General features: G+C 38.5%; 1 protein-coding gene across 1 annotated transcript in view; it reads right to left on the reverse strand.

The window, feature by feature from the left end:
* arrb1 (arrestin, beta 1) overlaps positions 1-21,558 on the reverse strand; it is a 52,957-nt gene that overhangs the window by 1,616 nt on the left and 29,783 nt on the right. The window contains exons 2-15 of the mRNA XM_067364868.1: positions 14,421-14,451; positions 13,725-13,785; positions 12,055-12,099; positions 10,632-10,828; positions 10,464-10,523; positions 10,287-10,354; positions 9,703-9,838; positions 9,076-9,160; positions 8,903-8,975; positions 8,674-8,811; positions 8,508-8,591; positions 2,053-2,076; positions 957-1,027; positions 435-486 (exon numbers count right to left, since the gene is read on the reverse strand). Of these exons, the coding sequence (XP_067220969.1) occupies positions 435-486; positions 957-1,027; positions 2,053-2,076; positions 8,508-8,591; positions 8,674-8,811; positions 8,903-8,975; positions 9,076-9,160; positions 9,703-9,838; positions 10,287-10,354; positions 10,464-10,523; positions 10,632-10,828; positions 12,055-12,099; positions 13,725-13,785; positions 14,421-14,451 (1,125 nt within the window). The remainder of the gene's footprint in view (positions 1-434; positions 487-956; positions 1,028-2,052; positions 2,077-8,507; positions 8,592-8,673; positions 8,812-8,902; positions 8,976-9,075; positions 9,161-9,702; positions 9,839-10,286; positions 10,355-10,463; positions 10,524-10,631; positions 10,829-12,054; positions 12,100-13,724; positions 13,786-14,420; positions 14,452-21,558) is intronic.

Raw genomic sequence — 21,558 nt, forward strand, 5'->3', positions numbered from 1 at the left:
CAAAAACTGTTTTCAACATTAATAATAAGAAGAACCATTATTATTAACTAAGCACCAATTGGTTAATTAATTGATAATAATTGAGCACTAAATCAGCACATTGGAATAATTTCTGAAGGATCATGGGACTGTTTTTACAGGGTTTTTTTTTTTTTTCTTTTTTACTGTTTTTACTGTTTTTGTATTTTTGATCAAATAAATGCAGCCTTGGTGAGCATAAGAAATTTCTTACAAAAACATGAAAAAATCTCAATTATTCCAGACTTTTGACCGGTAGTGCATATGACTGTCAGATTTTTTGATTAAACAAAATATATGAATCCATTAAATTAACAAGCAACATAAGACATATGTGTAACTATATATAACCATAAATCTCAAATCAGTTTAGTAGGTTAAAATCCAATTAAACCATAGAAAAGACTTTCACTTACTTTGTGTCAAATTCAATGAGGTTTGTGTCAATGGGGGCATCATTTTCTGGGGCTAAAACAGAAAGGATGCAGAACGAATACTGATTGGAATTCTGTAGGTATTTATTTACCACTGCCCATATACCCATTTATAAATGTCTGCACATAGTGACATAATTATTTTTGAATTTTATTGCAACTAAACTTTCACCCACTGGCACCTATCAACAAAAAATGTATTGTTAGTATAAATATTTTTTTTTTAGCTTTTGCTCTTTACATATATTTTTTAAAGCTGTAATTCAGTACTGTCATGTTAGGAAATGAATTTTAAAAGTCTTCAATTAAAATATTTATATATTTTAAAATAAATATTTATATATTTATTACATTTGTATATCATATTCATTAAAATATAGTTATATTCCTGTACAAGGAAAATTATATGTTTTAGTTACCGGAACATGCAAAAAATAAATCATAGCTTTAAACTAGTTCATCAGAGCAATATGAAAGCAGATAAAAAGGCAGTCTGGCAAATACCATCTCTGTAGATCGATTCCTCCAATGGTTTGGGATGCATTAATGTAAAGGGGAGCTCGACAGCAACATCACTGGAGAGGGAAACACAAATCATGCATCCAGTAGCCATGATAACCAAATAAACCCTGGCCAGCGCTGCTCCCAAACCTCAATCCCACCACTCATGAGGTGCTAACAGAGTGCTGGAACCACTGGCCTAAAAGCATCTGCACAAATGGTCCAGTAATTGATGGCATCTTATCAAGTGTTTGAGTCTGCCTGTGCTTCTGGCCAAAGGCTTGGCTACTTATAGGAATCATCTTGGGTTACAAATATAATCTAGGTTCCCTGAGAAGGGTAGCGAGACATTGCATCTGACAATTTGCTATGGGGAACTCCTCAGCGTGACCGGTGTCTGAAGAATGTGTGCAATGCAATAATCATATTGGAAAGCGACAGCCTATGATGTCACTACCAGTGCGACCGTGAGGGTCAGTAAGAGTCATTGGAACGGTCATATTCCTTACGAAGGAATTGTAAGGAATATTCCTTCAACAGAATATGGCTAATCTCAGATTACTGAGAGTGTGTGCTCTTCGCCCAAACAAACAGTACAAAAGTTGTGTGTATCATCAGGTGTTAAATAACGAGGACACACTTCCTAAATGCCTTGCTACCACCAGATTCCATTTTGAATGCTTACTGATAAGCTAAAAACAAACAACTCCTGTAGATGAAGAAGTAGATGACGTATTCCTCAGGCACCCTTTTATACTCATGGTAGCACTGGTAGTGACGTCATAGGCTGTCGCTGGCCAATACAATTGTCACCTTTGCACATATACTTCAGACACCGGTCATGCTGAGGCATTCCCCATAGAATATTGTCAGACGCAGTGCGAGTTCCCATCGAAAGGGAACTATAATATGCACGATTGGCTGGAGTCAGTTTGTCAGTCTGTCTCCATATACTGAAGACAGACTTTTCAGTATATGGTCATGCAGCCCCAGTCATGGATCAGCTTTAATCTGGTTTCAAAGTGAAGCTGTGAAACATTTACACACATTACACAAAAATATTAGAATTTCTAAAGGAATGAATAAAAGATCACAGTACCTTGAGGCAAGATCTCCCAGCAGTCTGAGAAAAAAATAAACAGCATGATCTTACTGTATTACAATGATTAAGGCATTATTTCTTTAGTGTATCATATTGACCTAGCAAAGTCCTTTTAATGTAACCCTAGAATGCATAAAGGGTGTCGAACTGATCTGATATTGTCATTTTTGTATGTTTTTTAATGGTCATGCACTACAAATCCCTTTTCAAGCAATCACAAATCATTTAACAAGATTTTTACATTTTCTAAAGGTTTTGTGAACCATCCTTACATTGACAGGGGCTGCATCCAAAATTGCATACTCTCTTGAGTAGGCACTTATTTTGAATAAGTAATTTGAATAAGTTTTTTCACATTTAGGGTTTGTGAATGTAGATTAATTCTCGTGTAGTATGAATATGTGTAGCAAGAATGTAATCTGGGCACACTACATTTGCCATGCTGCCATTATCATGTGACCTACCAGCGTCAGTTGCATCGCTTTACTGCCATTCACAAATCCTCTCCCATGGGATAGTAAAGTGTCCATCGTATACACACTTCAGAATGTTACCGGAAGTAATAGGTCATCTGAGTACTTTTTTCCTACTCTTTCATGAGTACTATGAATTCGAACATACTTCTTTTGTTACATACATGTTTTTCGCCTACTATGTAGTAGGGAAGTATGCAATTTCGGATGCAGTCAGGGTGTCATGGATGTATTTAGTATGCTGCTATGCAGTTGCTACCATTTTTTGAGTGATTGCTATGTGGCTTACTTGCCCATGTCAAAAAAGCCAAGTCTCTCTGATATTCTGGTCCCTAGCATCTAAGTGTTGCCACAGAAGAACCATTTTTGGTTCCCCAAAGAAACTTTTACTTAAAGTTGGGGTAAGCCATATTTCAAAAATGCTGTTGGACATTGTTGATATTTGAAATCAACCACAACAAACCCACCCCTCTCTTCATTGGTCCGTCTCCAAAAGTCACCCACCAATCCTAATTGGAACAACCCTGCTTCGAGACGGTTTCGAACCCTGATCGCTGCTGGCATGTGGTTGAGTGCACTAACAATGATGCTAAACACAGCTTCCTCTAGCAGTTGTCAGTGTGCAGTGATTTACCTACACAACTCTCACTAGCTGGCCACTGTTACACACACAATGTGAGTGGATGTTTGTTTATCACAGCTAACACGCAACAAAATAATGCTTCACGAAAAATAAAGCACAGATGATGAACGAACGACAAGGAAGCACAAAAAGGAACGTATAATACACAATAGTAAACACAAACAAGAGTTTGGTGTTAGACACCAACAGCACAGCAGCTCCAGACAATCAATGACACTCAAACCCAGTGTTACTCTCGTGTGAAGCAGAATCAAAACAGCCTCCAGTTTTCAGGCCTTTTTGCTCAGCTCTCTCCAGCGCTGGAAAGCTTTTCTAATATTAATGCAGGTCCTATAGCGCTTGCCCAGTCATATACCTTCATTCCAGTGAAATTCTTTTGAGCTCTTTTGTATTATCTCATCTCTCTTTCTACAGTCTTTCTTCACATCTCCACATCTTAATCATTCTTTTTCCTCGACCGTCATAAGCCCCCTAATGCTGATTGGCATTCAGATGATTGTTGGTGTCGGCCCGACTAACTTCCACACAGTTTTGTTTTAAATATAGCTTACCCCACCTTTAACAGTTCTTTAAAGAACAAGTGTGAAGAACATTTTTATAATCTAAAGAACCCTTTTCCACTATAAAGAACCTTTTGTCCAATGGAAAAGTTCCATGGATGTTAAAGGTTCTTCATGGAACCATTGATGCCAATAAAGAACCTTTTGTCATGATCACCAGTTGGAGTGCCCTATTTAGCCACCAGAGGGCACTCCAACATGGACTATTGTTCACCTCACTTGGACTTCAATTCCCATAACCCACTTCCCGGATTCATTATCCCATTCATTGCACCCAGCTGTTTTGTGTTTCATCATTAGTGTCTGTCTATTTATTCCTGGTTTGTTTCTGCTTTTGTTATCATGGTTTCACTTAATGTCACCAGCTTCTGTTTGTGTTTTTCTTTGTTTTGTATGGACTGATCTTTGGATTTTGACCCCTGCCTATTTGGATTACGTGTTTGGATTACCCCATTAAAGCTGCATATGAATCTTACCCTCTCGTCTCTGTGCCTTACGTGACAGAAACCACAATCATGCCTAGATCCATTTGACTACACTTCGCCAGAGGAGAATGGAGGTGAGGGCCTTCACCCAGAAGTTCTGGTCACGGGCGTGGAGGTTTAATCTTCCTGATGCAGTCCTCAAGGACATATTTAATAATTGCTCAGATGACCCTCTGCCGCAGAGGGAGATGGAGCTGGTGAAGGGGTTAAATTTCTGGAATTTCTCCAATTACCTGTATCTTCGGAAGAATGGGCAGATTCGGATACCTCCAGCACCCGCTCCAACCCATCAGTCCACTCCAGAGCCCACTCCAGCCCGTCACTCCGCTCAAGTCTGTGAGCCCGCTCCAGCCCGAGAGTACGCTCCAGAACGCTTCAGCCCGTGAGCCCGCTCCAGAGCCCGCTCCAGTCCGTGAGTCCACTCCAGAGCCCGCTCCAGCCTGTGAGTCCGCTCCAAAGCCTGCTCCAGCCTGTGAGTCCGCTCCTGAGCCTGCTCCAGCCCGTGAGTCCGTTTCAGAGTCTGCTCCAGCCCGTGTGTCCGCTCCAGAGCCCGCTCCAGCCCGTGTGTCTGCTCCAGAGCCTGCTCCAGCCTGTGAGTCCACTCCAGAGCCCGCTCCAGCTCGTGAGGCCGCTCCAGTCCGTGAGTCCGCTCCAGAGCCCTCTCCAGCCTGTGAGTCTGCTCCAGAGCCCACAGAGGAGGTAGGCACAGAGTCACCGCCTCACCCACATAAAAGGAGGAAGAGGAGGAGGAAAGCTTCCTTCATCCCTCAAGGCCTGGAGGCCTTCCCAGAGCCTGCTCCAGCCTGTGAGTCTGCTCCAGAGTCGCACGCTTTTCCTGTCAGTCCTGCCATGGCCAAGAAGGCTGCCGTCACCCTCTATGTTTTGGTGGTCCTGCGTGCCTGGAGGATACATTCAGGCTCCTTTGACCAAGGACCAGTCTGCCAGCCTGAGCCCGCTGCCGTCCCAGAGCAGCCCGCTCTCAATGTCAGTCCAGTCATGGCCCAGAGGGTGGTCTTAACCTTTTACGTTTTGGTGGTCTTGCGTGGCCGTCACCAAGCAGCCAGCTCTCCATGATATGGCCTCGGAGGCTGTCAATGAGCAGCCCGTTCTTCCTAATATGGTCTCTGAGCTCCCTTGGTCTGCCCTGCTGCCGCCGCCCAGGCCGTCTGACCCGTTGAAACCCGCCTGGTCTGGTCATGATCACCAGTTGGAGTGCCCAATTTAGCCACCAGAGGGCACTCCAACATGGACTATTGTTCACCTCACTTGGACTTCAATTCCCATAACTCACTTCCCGGACTCATTATCCCGTTCATTGCACACAGCTGTTTTGTGTTTCATCATTAGTGTATGTCACGGTGGCTCACACACGGAGACGAGAGACAGATCCAAGTGCAGGTGTTTTTATTAGGGTAATCCAAAATCGTAGTCCACAAACAAGCATGGGTCAAAAGCCAGGTAATCAGTCCATCAAAAACAATAACAAAACACGGGAACAGGAAACAACACAAACCCGGGAATGAGAACTGAAAACTCCAGGATGTGAACAGAAACAGACAGGGTATAAATAGACAGACACTGATTACATAATACATGACAGCTGGTTGTAATGATGTGATAAAGGGGTAATGAATCCGGCAGTGCGTTATGGGTAGTGTAGTGTATGTAATGGGTGGAAATAAGAGTCCGGGATGGAGTGCCCTCTAGTGGCTGATAAGGCACTCTCACTGGTGATCATGACATTTCCCCCCCTCAAAGGAGCGGCTACCAGACGCTCCACCAGACAAAAAAAAAAAAAAAAAACACAAAAACTCAGGAGGGAGGTGGACAGGAGGAGGATCAGGGGGAGGGATGGTGGGCCAGACCCAGGGTGCCCAACTGATAACCAGGGCGGTGCTGGAGGAACTGACCAGGCTGGTTCCAGCGGTTCTGGAGTCCTGGCTGAGTGCCAGGGTGGCGCTGGAGGAACAGACCCGGCCGGTTCCAGCGGTCCTGGAATCCTGGCTGAGTGCCAGGGTGGCGCTGGAGGAACAGACCAGGGGAGTCTCAATTGTTCAGGTAGCCTGGGCAGAGGCGGCAGGGCAGAAGGCTTGGACGGCGGTGGCAGGACTAGCCAAGGGTGCTTTGTGGCCATATCAGGTAGAGCGGGCAGCTCGGGGACGACCTCCGTGGTCGTATCAGAGAGAGCGGACAGCTCGGTGATGGCAGCAGGCTCGGGCTGCTCAGGCGGCAGGGCAAGGCGCTTGGAGAACCCACGAACAACCACTAGAGTGGTCTCCAGGCCTTGTAGGACGGAGGAAGCCCTTTTCCTCCTTCTCCTCCGCTTATGAGGGTGAGGCGGTGACTCACCCGGAGTGGACTCACTGGCTGGAGCGGGCTCTGGAGTGGACTCACTGGCTGGAGCGGGCTCTGGAGTGGACTCACTGGCTGGAGCGGGCTCTGGAGTGGACTCACTGGCTGGAGCAGGCTCTGGAGTGGACTCACTGGCTGGAGCGGGCTCACTGACTGGAGCGGGCTCTGGACCTTGGGGGAAGGAGGGAACCTTCCTCCTTCTCCTCCTCCTCCTTTTACCAGGGTTAAGAAGAAGCTCAGTGCCTACCTTCCCTGTGACTTCTGGAACGGATTCATGGGCTGAAGCATGTACACTGCCTGGTAGATCAGATGAGGTCCCCCTACCCCGATCTTCGAGGTAGTAGACGAACCCCCAAAAATCCATGTCACCCAATCCATCTATCTCCCTCGACGGCAACGAGTCATCCAGACAACCGTTGAAAAGGTCAATCAGACATGCATCATTGTAACCTAGCCCTGCCGCCAGGGTCCAAAACATTTGTGCCAATCCACCGACCTGATGACCCTGTTGCCGCAGGGTGGTTAGATTGCTCAGGCGAGCCATCCGTTTCCTCACAGTGGTAGGAGGAGTGATGTGGATCCCCATCCTGCTGGATCCTTAGATGCTGGAGTTTTCTGTCACGGTGGCTCACACACGGAGACGAGAGACAGATCCAAGTGCAGGTGTTTTTATTAGGGTAATCCAAAATCGTAGTCCACAAACAAGCATGGGTCAAAAGCCAGGTAATCAGTCCATCAAAAACAATAACAAAATGTAACATGTAATGGGTGGAAATAAGAGTCTGGGATGGAGTGCCCTCTAGTGGCTGAAAGGGCACTCTCACTGGTGATCATGACAGTGTATGTCTATTTAATCCTGGTTTGTTTCTGCTTTTGTTATTGTGGTTTCACTTAATGTCACCGGCTTCTGTTTGTGTTTTTCTATGTTTTGTATGGACTGATCTTTGGATTTAGACCCCTGCCTGTTTGGATTACGTGTTTGGATTACCGCATTAAAGCTGTCCGAATCATGATTCGATACACTGATTCATAGTGCTCCAAAGCTTCGTGAAGCAGTGTTTTGAAATCGGCCATCACTAAATAAGTCATTATTTTGTTTTTTTGGCACAACAAAAATATTCTCGTCACTTTATAATATTAATATTGAACCACTGTACTCACATGAACTGATTTAAATATGTTTTTAGTACATTAAAGGTACAATATGTAAAATTTTTGCAGTAAAATATCCAAAAACCACTAGGCTAGTGTTATATATTTTGTCCAGCTGATTACTAACAATATCTCTAATGTTTTCAACTACTTGTAAAGCAGGTCCTGCTCTGCTTCATACTACAGCAACGTTAATAATCACATCCACGAACATGAGTTCTTCCACACTCCAATCCCTATTCTTTTGCACCGTCCATTGAGATGGAGACCACATGTCCCAAGTTTCCGCTCTAAAACTTGGCGTCATCAAACTATGCCTTTGTTTTGAATAGGCTTCTAGCGACCTCTAGTGGAAAAAAAATATCACAAATTGTACCTTTAATGGATCTTGAGAAAATGTCATTGCTGGCTATGGAGGCCTCACTGAGTCATCGGATTTCAACAAAAATATCTTAGATTAACGAAGGTCTTACGGGTGTGGAACGGCATGAGGGTGAGTAATTAATGACACTATTTTCATTTTTGGGTGAACTAACCCTTTAAGAGTGGCCCCTTATTCAATGTGCATCTATGGGATTTTATGGGATTTCCAAAATGTATGTACTACCAGATAAAAATCTTAAGTTGCTTCGTAAAGTGAATTCTGAATTCTGAATTCTGAAATTCTGAATTTTGTCTGTAGCACAAATTCCTGGTAAGTGCTATGACATTTGTTTAACCTAATTGTAAAGTTTGAACTTTATTCCAGCATCACAAACCACACAAGATGAGCAAAATGTAAACTTACCCTCCACGGGACACCACCAGCTTCACTTTCACCTTATAAGAAACAATGATGCCCAGAATTTCCTTATTGGCTCCCTCTCTTAACCTTTTGATGCCATTGAGAGGTAAATTAATAAACATACCAAGAAACACAATCTGCTTTCAAATGAAAGAACAAGTGTACTTACAGTGTACTCGATGCTAAATTTGTGTCTTCATGTTTGAGTTTGCCATCCAAAGCCAAGCCGCGTTTCTCTCGGTTATTCGCAAGGAATGGGGTGAGAGTGTATACTTTACAAAATGTGGCACTGGGAGCCACTATATCACTAGAACGTGGCACAAAGCAGAGAGTAATTAGACAGATGTCAAGGTGTGTTCTCATACGGAAGCATATTGTTTAGTTTGCAGTGTACATACTCTGATTCCTCTGTCGCCACTGGACACTTGTACTGGGCAGTGTTGAAGAGGCAGATATCAGCATATTGACGCACTGCAACGTTTTGTAACAGAAATAAGTGTTATTTCCTAGGGTTTCATAACTACATACTAATGTACATACAAAGTCCATCCACTATAAATAACTGAATGACCTGAAATCTTTATTTTTTTTACTGTCTTGTTTGTGTTGTTTGTGACATGGACGTTGACACTGATTGGTTCACCATGATAGTAAATCTGAAAGACAAAGACATTATGCACAAACAGCATCATGCAAAGAACAAAAGCTAGAGTTAATGGAAGCATAGGTCAAATAATATCTGTAGGCCTACTCTGTACAGTATGTGATTCTGAAGTAAGAGTGTATTGTCATTATCATTGTCATCACACAATCTTTGTCTATGTTAAAACTGTGTAATCCAAATGGATGGAAAGTATTTTAAAATTTGATTTATAGTTATCTTTTGGTTAAAGCTTCAATAATATCTGTATGAATTTCTTAATTTTCATAGGGTCATATTAAAATAATATTAATATAAAGATAAAAGCTTAATTTCTATTATTATTATTATTATTATTATTATTATTAGATACTACTACTATGCATAACATTGCAGCCTAGCATTTCAGTTGTAATGCCCTGGTTCCATCACTAGATGTACTCCTTGTAACTGGAATAACTTTTAGAATAGCATATCAGGATCCTACTGATGTTGCCTTTCCTCATTAGTCAGATATTTCATCTTATTCAAACCAGTTGAGTAACTAGACAAACCCACCTCTTTGTCAAGTGAGGCCTCCAGGTGTAATGGTTTGTCTGACATAAGAAACTGCCTTGTGGTTTCAGCCATTGGCTGCGGGCCCGGCTTCTCTGGAGCATACTGCACTTTTCTGATAACTAGACGCACTGAATTTCTGTGGAAGGGCCGGTAATAGGAGAAACATATCATAATTTGTGACATTTATTGACTTTAACAAAATCTATGTTGTGAGTGGTTGCCATGGACAATTGCAAGCACTCACAAATCTCTGTGATTTTCTGGTCTTTATATATGATTGATTGATTGATTGATTGATTGATTGATTGATTGATTGATTGATTGATTGATTGATTGATTGATTGATTGATTGATTTTTCAGTCTGTTCATTTAGATCATAATAGCACATCACCTCAACAAACTGCCTTGTTTAAATATAATTTATATTCATAGAACAAGTGGTGTATGAGCTAAAGTAATAGTTACTGCTTTATAAAACTAATAATAAATGAACTAATAAATAAATAAACTAAAAATCTATAATAATAAGTAACATTTTATGTGTTGCTCTGTCTCTTTTGGGTGCCATTGTGAAAGGTTGTACCTCTTGTGGATTTTTTCTTCAACATTTTCTGCACAGAAAGCTTTGACTTCAAAGTCAACCCCGCAGGCCTTTGCAGACAAGAAAAAATAAAAAGTTACTCTGAAAATTCTGCAAAGCCCTTTTTAATTATATCTATCAAAACCCACATCATAAAACATTATTTGAGGGACAATGTACCTTTCCTGTATCTTCTGGCCCTGGTTGTAACGTTACAGAACAGGGTAAGTTCGGAGGAATCTGTGAGAAAAGTTCTGACATTTAAATCTGAGTTGAAATGGTGATGAAGGGATCAAATGTAATCAACAGTGAATCCAATAATCTAAGAAAATAAGCAAGAAGTTTCACCTCGAAGGTGAAGGGGTAAGCATGTTCTCCAAGTTTCTTTATCAATCGCTCTTGTAGACGTGTCAAGCTCTTTTTCTCTTCAGGCACAGGAGGAAATGCCTGGATGTTGGCCACAAAGAGGTCTTTGCGAAACGTCAAGCCAAGAACATCCAAGTCCTCCCGTCCATAGCGGAAAGCACACGTCAGTGTCACAAAAACTGTGGAAGAATAAAAAAAACTGCCTAATAACTCTATAGTTAATGGATTTACAGTCAACTTTGTACTCCCAGTTCCTAATAAAATAAAACCAGCAACAAATGGAACAATTATTGACATACAGTAAGTGTACAGAGCTATAAAACTGATGTGGATTGCACATCTCAGATGTTAGTCTTGGAAAAATGTAATAAGTGATGATTGAGTTCATATTGAGACCTCGGATTTATGATTGCAGACTTTGGTATTTCAGTGTGGTTTATAACGCTGAAATTTCTTCTGAAACAAATTGTTCACACGTGTGATTAACAGGGTCGTCTTCTTAGGAGAAACACCTTTAAAGCAGGGAATTTCTGCAAATTAACTGTTCTCCCTTTGAAATGCCCATATTACTCTATTATAAAAGGTTCCTAACTTTTTTGGAGGCCTCCTACAACAGCTTTTCATGCATCTGAAGTCAAAAAACACTTTCATTTTCTCATAATCTACATTGCAGTATCACCTTTCTCACAGTATCTAAAACAGTCCTATAAAGGATTTGGCCTCTCTAAATTCCTCCTTTCCGAGAGCCTCCTCTGCTCTGATTGGTCAGATGGCCCAGTCTGTTGTGATTGGTCTAGCACTTACAGCATGTGCCAAAAATTAAAATGCCTATTACCATATTTGAATTTCAGCTCATGCTTCCTCATCACTTTATACACCGTGATACGAACAGTAATTATGGCGTCAGTTTTGCCATATCAATTCCAGTGTGAGTCCTCATCCTTTGCAAGTGCATGTAAAGTGGATTTGCTTAGACATTTCAGAGAATGCAGTCGACATGCCGACAACACAACCAAACTCTTCCCGTCACAGTTACACCCAGTGTTTGAGGGGGTGTCAAAGACCATAGGCTGGCATTATGCACATTTGTTACAAACCTACATATGTTCGAGCAGGAAGTAGGGCTGGAATTATTGACAACTCATTTCAGGCAGTTCAGAATCGGTTCTTTCATCTGGGAGAAAATAACTCCATTTATCTGCACTTTGAGCTTTGAAACTTTACAGACCTTTACAACAAATGAATATTACACACTACATGAAAGGTAATATATATATATATAGCATAGTAAAGACACTTTAATCTTGTTTAAGAGGAAGAACAACATTTTTTTTTTTTCTGTGGTAAATAACATTGCTATACCGTGGCACTTTCAAAAGTAAAAAAAAAAAAAAAGACTCCTCACCTTTTCTCTCTTTCAAGTACTCTGGATCAATTAAAACCACACCATCTGCAATAAGAAAAATATATTTTATGGGTAAAATGTCAGCTGCATGCTTATCTATGAAATCATTCTTCTTTATCATTTTAACTTTAAAGGGTTAGCTCACCCAAAAATTTTAATTGTCATGTATTACTCCCCCGTCGTCCTAGACCAATAAGACCTTTGTTCATCTTCAGAACACAAATTAAGACATTTTTGGTGAAATCCGATGGCTCAGTGAGGCCTGCATTGACAGCAAGTTAACTTACATTTTCAAATGCCCAGAAAGCTACTAAAGACATATTTAAAACAGTCATGTGTCTACAGTGGTTCAACCTTAATGTTATGAAGCGAAGACAATACTTAAAAAAAAAAAAAACCAAAATAACGACTTTATTCAACAATGTCTAGTGATGGGTGATTTCAAAACACTGCTTCATGAAGCTTCGAAGCTTTACAAATCTTTTGTTTCAAATCAGTGGTTCAGAGCGCCAAAAGTAAACAAGGCTTTCAGTAAACAAGGCTTCGTTACGTCAAGTGTTTCGAAATTTCAGTAGTTCACGTGACTTTGGAAGTTTGATACACGCTCCGAACCACTGATTCGAAACACAAGATTTGTAAAGCTTTGAAGCTTCATGAAGCAGTGTTTTAAAAATCACCAGATATTGTTGAAGTCGTTATTTAGATTTTTTGGTGCACAAAAGTATTCTCGTCGCTTCATAACATTAAGGTTGAACCACTGTAGTCACATGATCTGTTTTAAATACATCTTTAGTAGCTTTTCCAGGAAAAAGGAAATGATCTTGCTGTCAATGGAGGCCTCACTGAGCCATCAGATTTTATCAAAAATATCTTAATTTGTGTTCTAAAGATGAATGAAGGTCTTACGGGTGTGGAACGATATGAGGGTGAATAATAAATGACAATTTTCATTTTTGGGTGAACTAACCCTTTAATCCAATTTATCAACTCTATTTTTATATATATATATATATATATATATATATATATATATATATATATATATATATATATATATATATATATATATAAAATGATAAAATGTGTTTTCTTTAATATTTTTGCAGATAATGCACATGATAATACCTCATAGGGTCACACTTTATATAAGGTGTCTTTGACTACTGTGTACTTAAAAAAGTTTGGCAACACTTTATTTTACAGTGTCATTGTTACATATGTTACATGTAATTACTATAGTAATAGCTATAAATTATATATAATTACATGCAACTAACCCTAAACCAAACCAAACCCTAATCCTAACCCTATAGTAAGTACATGTAGTTGCTTGATATTACTCAGTACTTAAATGTATAATTACAGTGTAACAAAGACACCTTAAAATAAAGTGTAACCAAAAGTTTTTAGGTATAGTGTACTTATCATGTTCATATATTGCAAAATACATTTGCTGCTATTGAGGTCAGATACGGGTAAGATTAGGGACAGGTCTGGGTAGGTTAACGGGTAAGGGAAGAGTCAAGTGTATTTGCAAACAGTTCATAAGTAATTACAAATTAAGTACACACACTCATTTATGACTTATTAATTACAATGTAATTACAATGTAACATGATCACTAACATAAAGTTAAACTAAAATTTAAGATTGTGATTCTTATTGCCTACCGACAGGCTCCACAAGGTCCACATGGTCAACGAAATCCCTCTTACCAAGGTACACCGTTAGCTGAAAAGGCAATCATAAACGTACAATCAGCACAACTAAAACAAGAACAATTTGAACTGAGCTAAAATGCCTATTTGTGCCATTGTGTATGTACAGTTCTATATTTATTTTTCATTAACCTAATCAAAATGAATGCTTTTATTAAGTTATGAGCACTAATTTGTCCTATAGGTGCATTTTCTTCAAGACCAATTTGTCCTACTCGAAAATATATGTTTATATAATTGTTGTGCCGATCCCTGGAAAAGCCTTTCCCAGCTTTGCAGAAGGCTGGGTACTAAATCACATGCCCCTCTTTCATATTCGCCCCACGCCCGCTTCCTGCTCAAGGACTGTTGTGGCGCACCACAGGTCTCCCTGCTAATGATACATATAGACTCATGGCTAAGCTATATGCTAACCGCACAGCCATTGCAACCCATCAGTCTGGCTAACCATGTCACAAGCATCAAATCAAATTTTGCAACAAGAGATACTTTGTTGCTCAATATTTGTGGTTATTCAGTCATAACTGTTTCATAACAGGCTTTGCTGCAGTCACTGACAGAAAACCTATGAAGTATCAGATTCAAAACAACTGACACAATAACATGATCAGTAGACATGAAGGAGGGGTAAAATAAATGTAATATTACCTTTCCATTCGGACTCGCCTTCTTAAACACCCTGTAGAAATACAAGAGTGACATAGGCTATAAGATAGCATGCATAAAATGTCCCTACACCTGACAGATAGACAGACATTTACTATATACTGTAGCAAATCATGGCCATGATTATATCTTGGCAAAATGTAAACTATATTATAGCACAGTTTATTATATTTAAAGTTATAAGTATCTGTCACAGATTGGCTGAGGATGAAGATGAGGTGATATTAAATGGATCCATAATAATAAGCATAGTCTCTCTAAATAGTGTTAAAGTAACACTGAAGCAGAGTTAAAGTTAATGAGATAATTAAGTGATTAATTTAGTGGTGAGTGAGCATTAGTGATGAACACCTGCTGTTAACAAGCAGAATTAATGATGAAAAGAGAAACACAAGAACTACAACTGACTTCAGCCACAGTCTTAGATAAAATCACCTGAAGATAAAAGACATTATCTTGACAGCAGGTGTTCATCACTAATGCTCATTCATCACTTAATTAATACCTTAATTTTCTCATTAACTTTAACTCTGCTTCAGTGTTAACACTATTTAGACTCCGAGCAGAGTTTTACTGTGTGGAAAATGAACAAAACACAGCAAATGACAATAAACAAATTAAGTCCTTCAAAATGAAACAGAAAACACCACAGATTGTGAAATTTTCCAACTTTATCTGCATACATACAGAATACAAATCCCAACTACATGACTGTTTATACCTTTGCAAAATGTAAACTATTTTATCATACAGCACTATATATGAAGTTGGAAATTTAAGTAAATCAAACATTATTTGCATACTCGCATATGGCAAAATCTAGAGAATCTCAACTGCTTGATTGTTTATTGTTTTATTATCAGCCAGTGATAAATGTAAAGCGATATGTACTATGTGTATTGTGAAAAAATAAAAAATACTCAAATTTCTGATGCCATTAAATAAGAAAAGGCCACCTTATCTGCATTATTTGCAAAGAAATGTTTCTTACTCAAGGCACAGGATATAGAAGTACTGTTTATTTTACAAGACTTATCTTTATCGTAATTTGGTATTTTTTCCTTTGTAGAAAGATTGACTGTCTTCGTAACACTGAAATAATACCAAATCTATTAGATGCTCACCCACAGTTCAGCCATTACTTTCACGGACAGCACCCTACAGCAAACAACAATAAATGAAGCCATAAATCAGCCTGTGCTGATGTGATGGCCTAAATTTTTAAAGGAACGCTGAGGCGTTTTATCTGTTGTTGCCTAAACAAAATGAGCTGTTTTCTTTCTGGACAAAGACTCAGGGTGTCACCCTTTGTAAACAACAACAGAAGAAACCAATTTACATTATTTTGACATTTGTGAAATGGATAAAGACTGACTAACCCAAAGTCAAAAGCACACTGGCTATGTTCATAATAGAATACTACAATAGCATACTGCTTAGTGCATACTGTAAAGTAAACTGCAATATTTCCTGCACTGTATACTGCCTTTTTGTAACCAATAAACATTTTAAACAATAATATGCTGCATTGTAACATGATTTCAATTTAGTGAGAGGTGTAAATAAAACTTAGAAAATAAAATAGTTAATTTGCATTTTTAATCTAATTTTGTTTTAACATAATTATTATTAAATGACATTCTGTTTTGATGAGTTTCTGTTATGTTCTGTTTGCCTGCCAGATTTCCTAGTATGTTACCTAGATTACATATTAAAGGGATAGTTCACCCAAAAATGAAAATTTGATGTTTATCTGCTTACCCCCAGTGCATTCAAGATGTAGGTGACTTTGTTTCTTTAGTAGAACACAAGTGATGATTTTTAACTCCAACCGCTGCCGTCTGTCAGTCTTATAATGTGGGTCAATGGGAACTTCTTTTATAAGAGTTAATAAAACATGCACAGACAAATCCAAATTAAACCCTGTGGATCGTGACGACACATTGATGTCCTAAGACACGAAACGATTGGTTTGTGCAAGAAACCGAACAGTATTTATATCATTTTTTACCTCTAAAACACCCCTATGTCAAACTGCGTTCAGCACTCAGTTAGTAAGGTCTGATCGCGCTCTGACAGCGGAAGTATTGTCTAGCACTCATTGAAGTATATGGGCGAGACATCACTGCCGTTGTCAGAGTGCGATCAGACCTCACTAAACGAATGCTGAACGCAGTTGGACATGGTGTTTTAGAGGTAAAAAATGATATAAATACTGTTCGGTTTCTCGCACAAACCAATCGTATCGTGTCTTAGGACATCAATGTGTCGTCACGAGCCACATGGTTTAATTTGGATTTGTCTAAGCAAGTTTTATTTACTCTTATAAAAGAAGTTCCCATTGACCCACAATATAAGACTAACAGAATGAGACAGTTGGACTTAAAAATCATTATTTAATATAAAATATAAAATCATAAACATCAAATTTTCATTTTTGGGTGAACTATCCCTTTAATTAGTCATTCTGTTCAGCTGGTCTTGATTTGCTTGGTCTTCTCTTTGTTTGCTGCTTGTATTTAAACCCTGTGTTTCATTCTGTTCCTTGTCCGGTATCGTCAATGTTATATGGTATGTTAAGTGTTTGTTTTGATTATTCTCCTATTTTTTGTTGGATTTATTAAAATGACTGTTTTGTTGGAATATGTTTTGTCCTTTTTATCTTCACTTCACAGTTACGTGACAGTAGTTCCTCAAAAGTTTAAATTCTGTCATCAATTACTTCCCCTCATGTCGCACCGTACTTGCTTGATGCGTGAGAATAAATCTCACTGGTTTTTGCGTAAGTTCAAACGTGTTTGCGTGACAAGCGTCATTAGTTCTCATGTGTCAAGCATGCACGTTTGAGCTTCCATTCGCCATTTTTGATGGCAAGCTACTACTATTTATTTGCATTGTGAATAACAGCATACATTATTTTTGTTCATCATATAAAGTGATTGTCTGTCTTCAGAAAACTTGGATTAAATCGCTTGATGCATATGAATTCATTTTACAATGTCTTAATGAACTTTTGGAAGCGTCAACATTTTGGAGGAATGGGCTTTCAGTGTAGGGACAAAAATACCTCAGGTTTCATTAAAAAGATCATCATTTGTGTTTTGAAGATGAGCAAAAGTCCTATTGGATTTGGAACGACATGAGGGTGAGTAAATTTTCATTTTTGGGTGAACAAACCCTTTAAATCTTGGCAGTATGATCAACTAATCAAGAAGCAGATTTAAAAATGCAGCTGATATTACTCCCATCCATTTGTGACATGGGAGATCTAATCAAGCACATTGCATTGTGGGATACAGTACCCAGTATAGTGTCATAGATATTATTTCTAAAACCTTTGCTAGCTAAACAGCTCTTGCTCTAGCAGACCTTGCAGCCAAGGCTAAAGTTAGGCAGGTGAGGTGCAAAAGCTTCTCAGCCTGTCTTTTCGGTGTCCTATGTAGTGATAGCCTACGGGCATGTTTGTTCTAGTTAAAGGGCTTCAATTAAATTACCCCGCTTTCCTCTCTGTTAAGTCCTAATGCTGCTGTAAATTAGCTGTGGTGTCTCCACAAATCCCTCTGGGCACCAGCATATCCTCTCTCAACTTTACATCCTTATTAGAGGAGTGTCCTCATTAATGGACATTAGGCTTTCAGAGGAAGCATTTTGGTACAATAAAGAAGTGTGTAATGATAGAGATCTTAGAGGCAGTTAGCAAAAAGCTGTTTACTATTAGAGCAGTGAGTGTGAACCATTAGTGACTTAAAAACACAAGTTTGTGGGATTTTTATGGCTTTAACATTAGAGGACAAATTTGAAGTGGTTTTAGTGGCACTGATGTGCAATTTGTTTATACAAAACTGAAATAAAGAGAACACAATATTAGCTTCGCAATATTAACTCCAATTAAAGGTGCCAAACGTTTTTTTACAAGATATAATATAAGTCTAAGGTGTCCCCTGAATGTGTCTGTGAAGTTTCAGCTCAAAATACCCCATAGATTTTTTTTAATTAATTTTTTAATCTGCCTATTTTGGGGGCATCATTAACTATGCACCGATTCAGAGGCTACTGGCCCTTTAAATCTCACGCTCCCTGCCCATCAAGCTCGCGACTCTATAATACAGTGCATTTACAAAGTTCACACAGCTAATATAACCCTCAAATGGATCTTTACAAGATTTTCGTCATGTATGCTGCATGCATGCTTCAGATCATGTGAGTATAGTATTTATTTGGGTGTTTATATTTGATTCTGAACAAGTTTGATAGTACTCAGTGGCTAAAGCTAACATTGCACACTGTTGGAGAGATTTATAAAGAATGAAGATGAATTATACAGACTGCAAGTGTTTAATACTGAAAATAGCGATGGCTCTTATCTCAGTGAATACAGTAAGAAATGACGGTAACTTTAACCACATTTAACAGTACATTAGCAACATGCTAACGAAATATCACTAAAAATATCATGATGTCAGTTATTATTGCTCCATCTGACATTTTTCACTATTGTTCTTGCTTACCTAGTCTGATGATTCAGCTGTGCACAGATCCAGACGTTAATACTGGCTGCCCTTGTCTAATGCCTTGAACATGGGCTGGCATATGCAAATATTGGGGGCGTACATATTAATGATCCCGACTGTTGCGTCACAGTTGATGTTATGTTGAGATTCGCCTGTTCTTCGGAGGTCTTTTAAACAAATGAGATTTATACAAGAAGGAGGAAACAATGGAGTTTGAAACTCAGTGTATGTCTTTTCCATGTACTGAACTCTTGTTATTCAACTATGCCAAAGTAAATTAAATTTTTGAATCTAGGGAACCTTTACGGGGGCCTCAAAAAGACTAGTTATGCAGAGCTCTATAAGATTTTATCTGGTAGAAATTGTGAGTAGAAAATCCAGTAAATTATGAATGGCGTTCAGTGTGTTCAGTGTGATCACTGAAGAACATTCAGCTCTCAAAACTTCTGAAACATACTTAATTTAATTATAATTATAAATATTGTTCTAGATCCAGAAGGACTACTACATACAGTACATGCTTTATATTATACTTATATTTTAAAAATAAATATGCATGTTATTACAGCTGTAATTAATGTCTGTAACCACATCTATAATTACACCGCTGAGCCTTTTAAGCCACTCTTAAACCTACCCATACCACCAAACCTGTCCCTAACCTTACCTGTATCCCACCTCAATAGTAGCAAAAGTGTTCTGCAATACAGTATGAACACAATAAGTACATTGTACTTATTTTTTATGTAAGTACATAGTAGTTAAGTACACCTGATATAAAGTGTGTATTATTACTGCTTTCACTGTATTATTATCGTTGTCGCAAATAGAGTGGTCCAAACGTTCAACACCACTAATGATTCTTTTTCATTTTACATTATACAGTGATCATTTCCATTTTTTTTTCCAGTTTTGAATGAAAACAACCCCAATTGTTGTCTAATATCTGACTTATGTTTCTTATATCAAAAGATGGCAGGTAGATTTGTAGTATTCTCTGAGTTATGAAGTGACATATATAAAAAAAAAAAAAAAAAACAGTAATTTTAACTCTCCACAAATGTTATTGGCAACACGAATATTCTTGGCTCCTGGCTGCTGTTTTTATTTTTCCTTGGATGACAGCATATGATAAATGAATGAAAATAAATCAGTGACTATCACTGTTTATGTTGCCATGGTACAGCTGGCATTGCTTTAAAAAGAATTGTACCCTACAAGTACATTGGCATTCAGTGAAAGAGACCTCTCTTATATATAGTCGGCATGGCAATGAATGATGCCTTTTAACACTCAATTAAATAGTTTTGTTATGCAAATGACCATATTAGGCCACTGACTTTATGTTGCCCGGGTCAGTGGGACACCAAGCCATTCAGAGCTGGATACTGGTCTAGCTGAGTTTCCCAAAGCACTATGTACAGTGAATAAAATTTGGTATAGGATTTACTTTGAAACAATTTTCACTCTGAAATTGCTTGTAAATTTCACTAATAATTACAAAGAAATGGCAAGTAACATTACATTTTTAATTAGCAAGACTGAAAAATGTTAGTAAATTAAGAAAATCCTCTGACCACTACATGCCATTTAAATGAATATTTTGGCCATTAAAGTCGCTGTACAATTATATACGAAAATAAAATTTTAAATATTTTTTAAACAAAAAAGCCTGTGCAATAAGTATAACTTTATATGGGCCTGCTATGATAAACACAAGTAGTTATTTCAATAGAGTGATTATTTATTGTTAATAATGATATTCATTTAAAAATAGGAGACCCTGCAGCAGATGTTTATAGTTATTGTAATATATCTACTATGGTTCAGTTTAGTTTGTACTTCTCAGCCTTCTGTAAGCTACTGGTAACATCTCTAGCTACATTATCAGGTAAAAAAAAAAAAAAAAAAATTAAGACTAACTTGGGGTACGTTTACACGACAATGATGTACTAAAAATGGAAAAGTTTTTCCTTTGCGTTTTCTACGTACAGACGACAACATTGTCAAAACAATCCCCATTCACACAGATCCATGAAAATGACTAAAACGCTGTATTAGTTGGTGATGTCACTGTAAAGAAACCATACGTGCCCTGAACATGTAATACGCATGCACATGACGTCACCGTTTACGCAAATTTGCATTTTTGTAGTTTACACGGAGATGATAAAGGTATCGTTTTCTAAAACTTGCACTTTGAATCCTGCTTTCAAAAGTTTGAATTTTCAGGCCCCCAAAATACTGTTGTCGTGTAAATGAATGGCCAAAACGGATAAAGAGTTTTCTGTTTTTTGGTGTAGTGTAAATTGCCTGAAAAAAACAGAAAAGTCTGGATGCTATGGCATTGATGGTGGTTGCTAGACTTATAGACATCTTTTCACATACAAATGCTGGTAATTTTGGAGGTAAAAACTAATGCTTTTACAATGTCAGTAGTATGTTAATACAATGTGTACTCTTTCTCCATGTTACCTGCACTCAAATATCCCCATTCATTTGTCAGCAAAATACTGCCAGATGACGCAAACCCAGTCATTTTGGGTCATCCAGTGGCCTTTTGACAGCTCTAGGGCTTTTTTTAAAACTATAGATCAAACTTCAGCATT

The sequence above is a fragment of the Chanodichthys erythropterus genome, chromosome 17 (assembly GCF_024489055.1).
Source record: "Chanodichthys erythropterus isolate Z2021 chromosome 17, ASM2448905v1, whole genome shotgun sequence".
Classification (NCBI taxonomy): Eukaryota; Metazoa; Chordata; class Actinopteri; order Cypriniformes; family Xenocyprididae; genus Chanodichthys; species Chanodichthys erythropterus.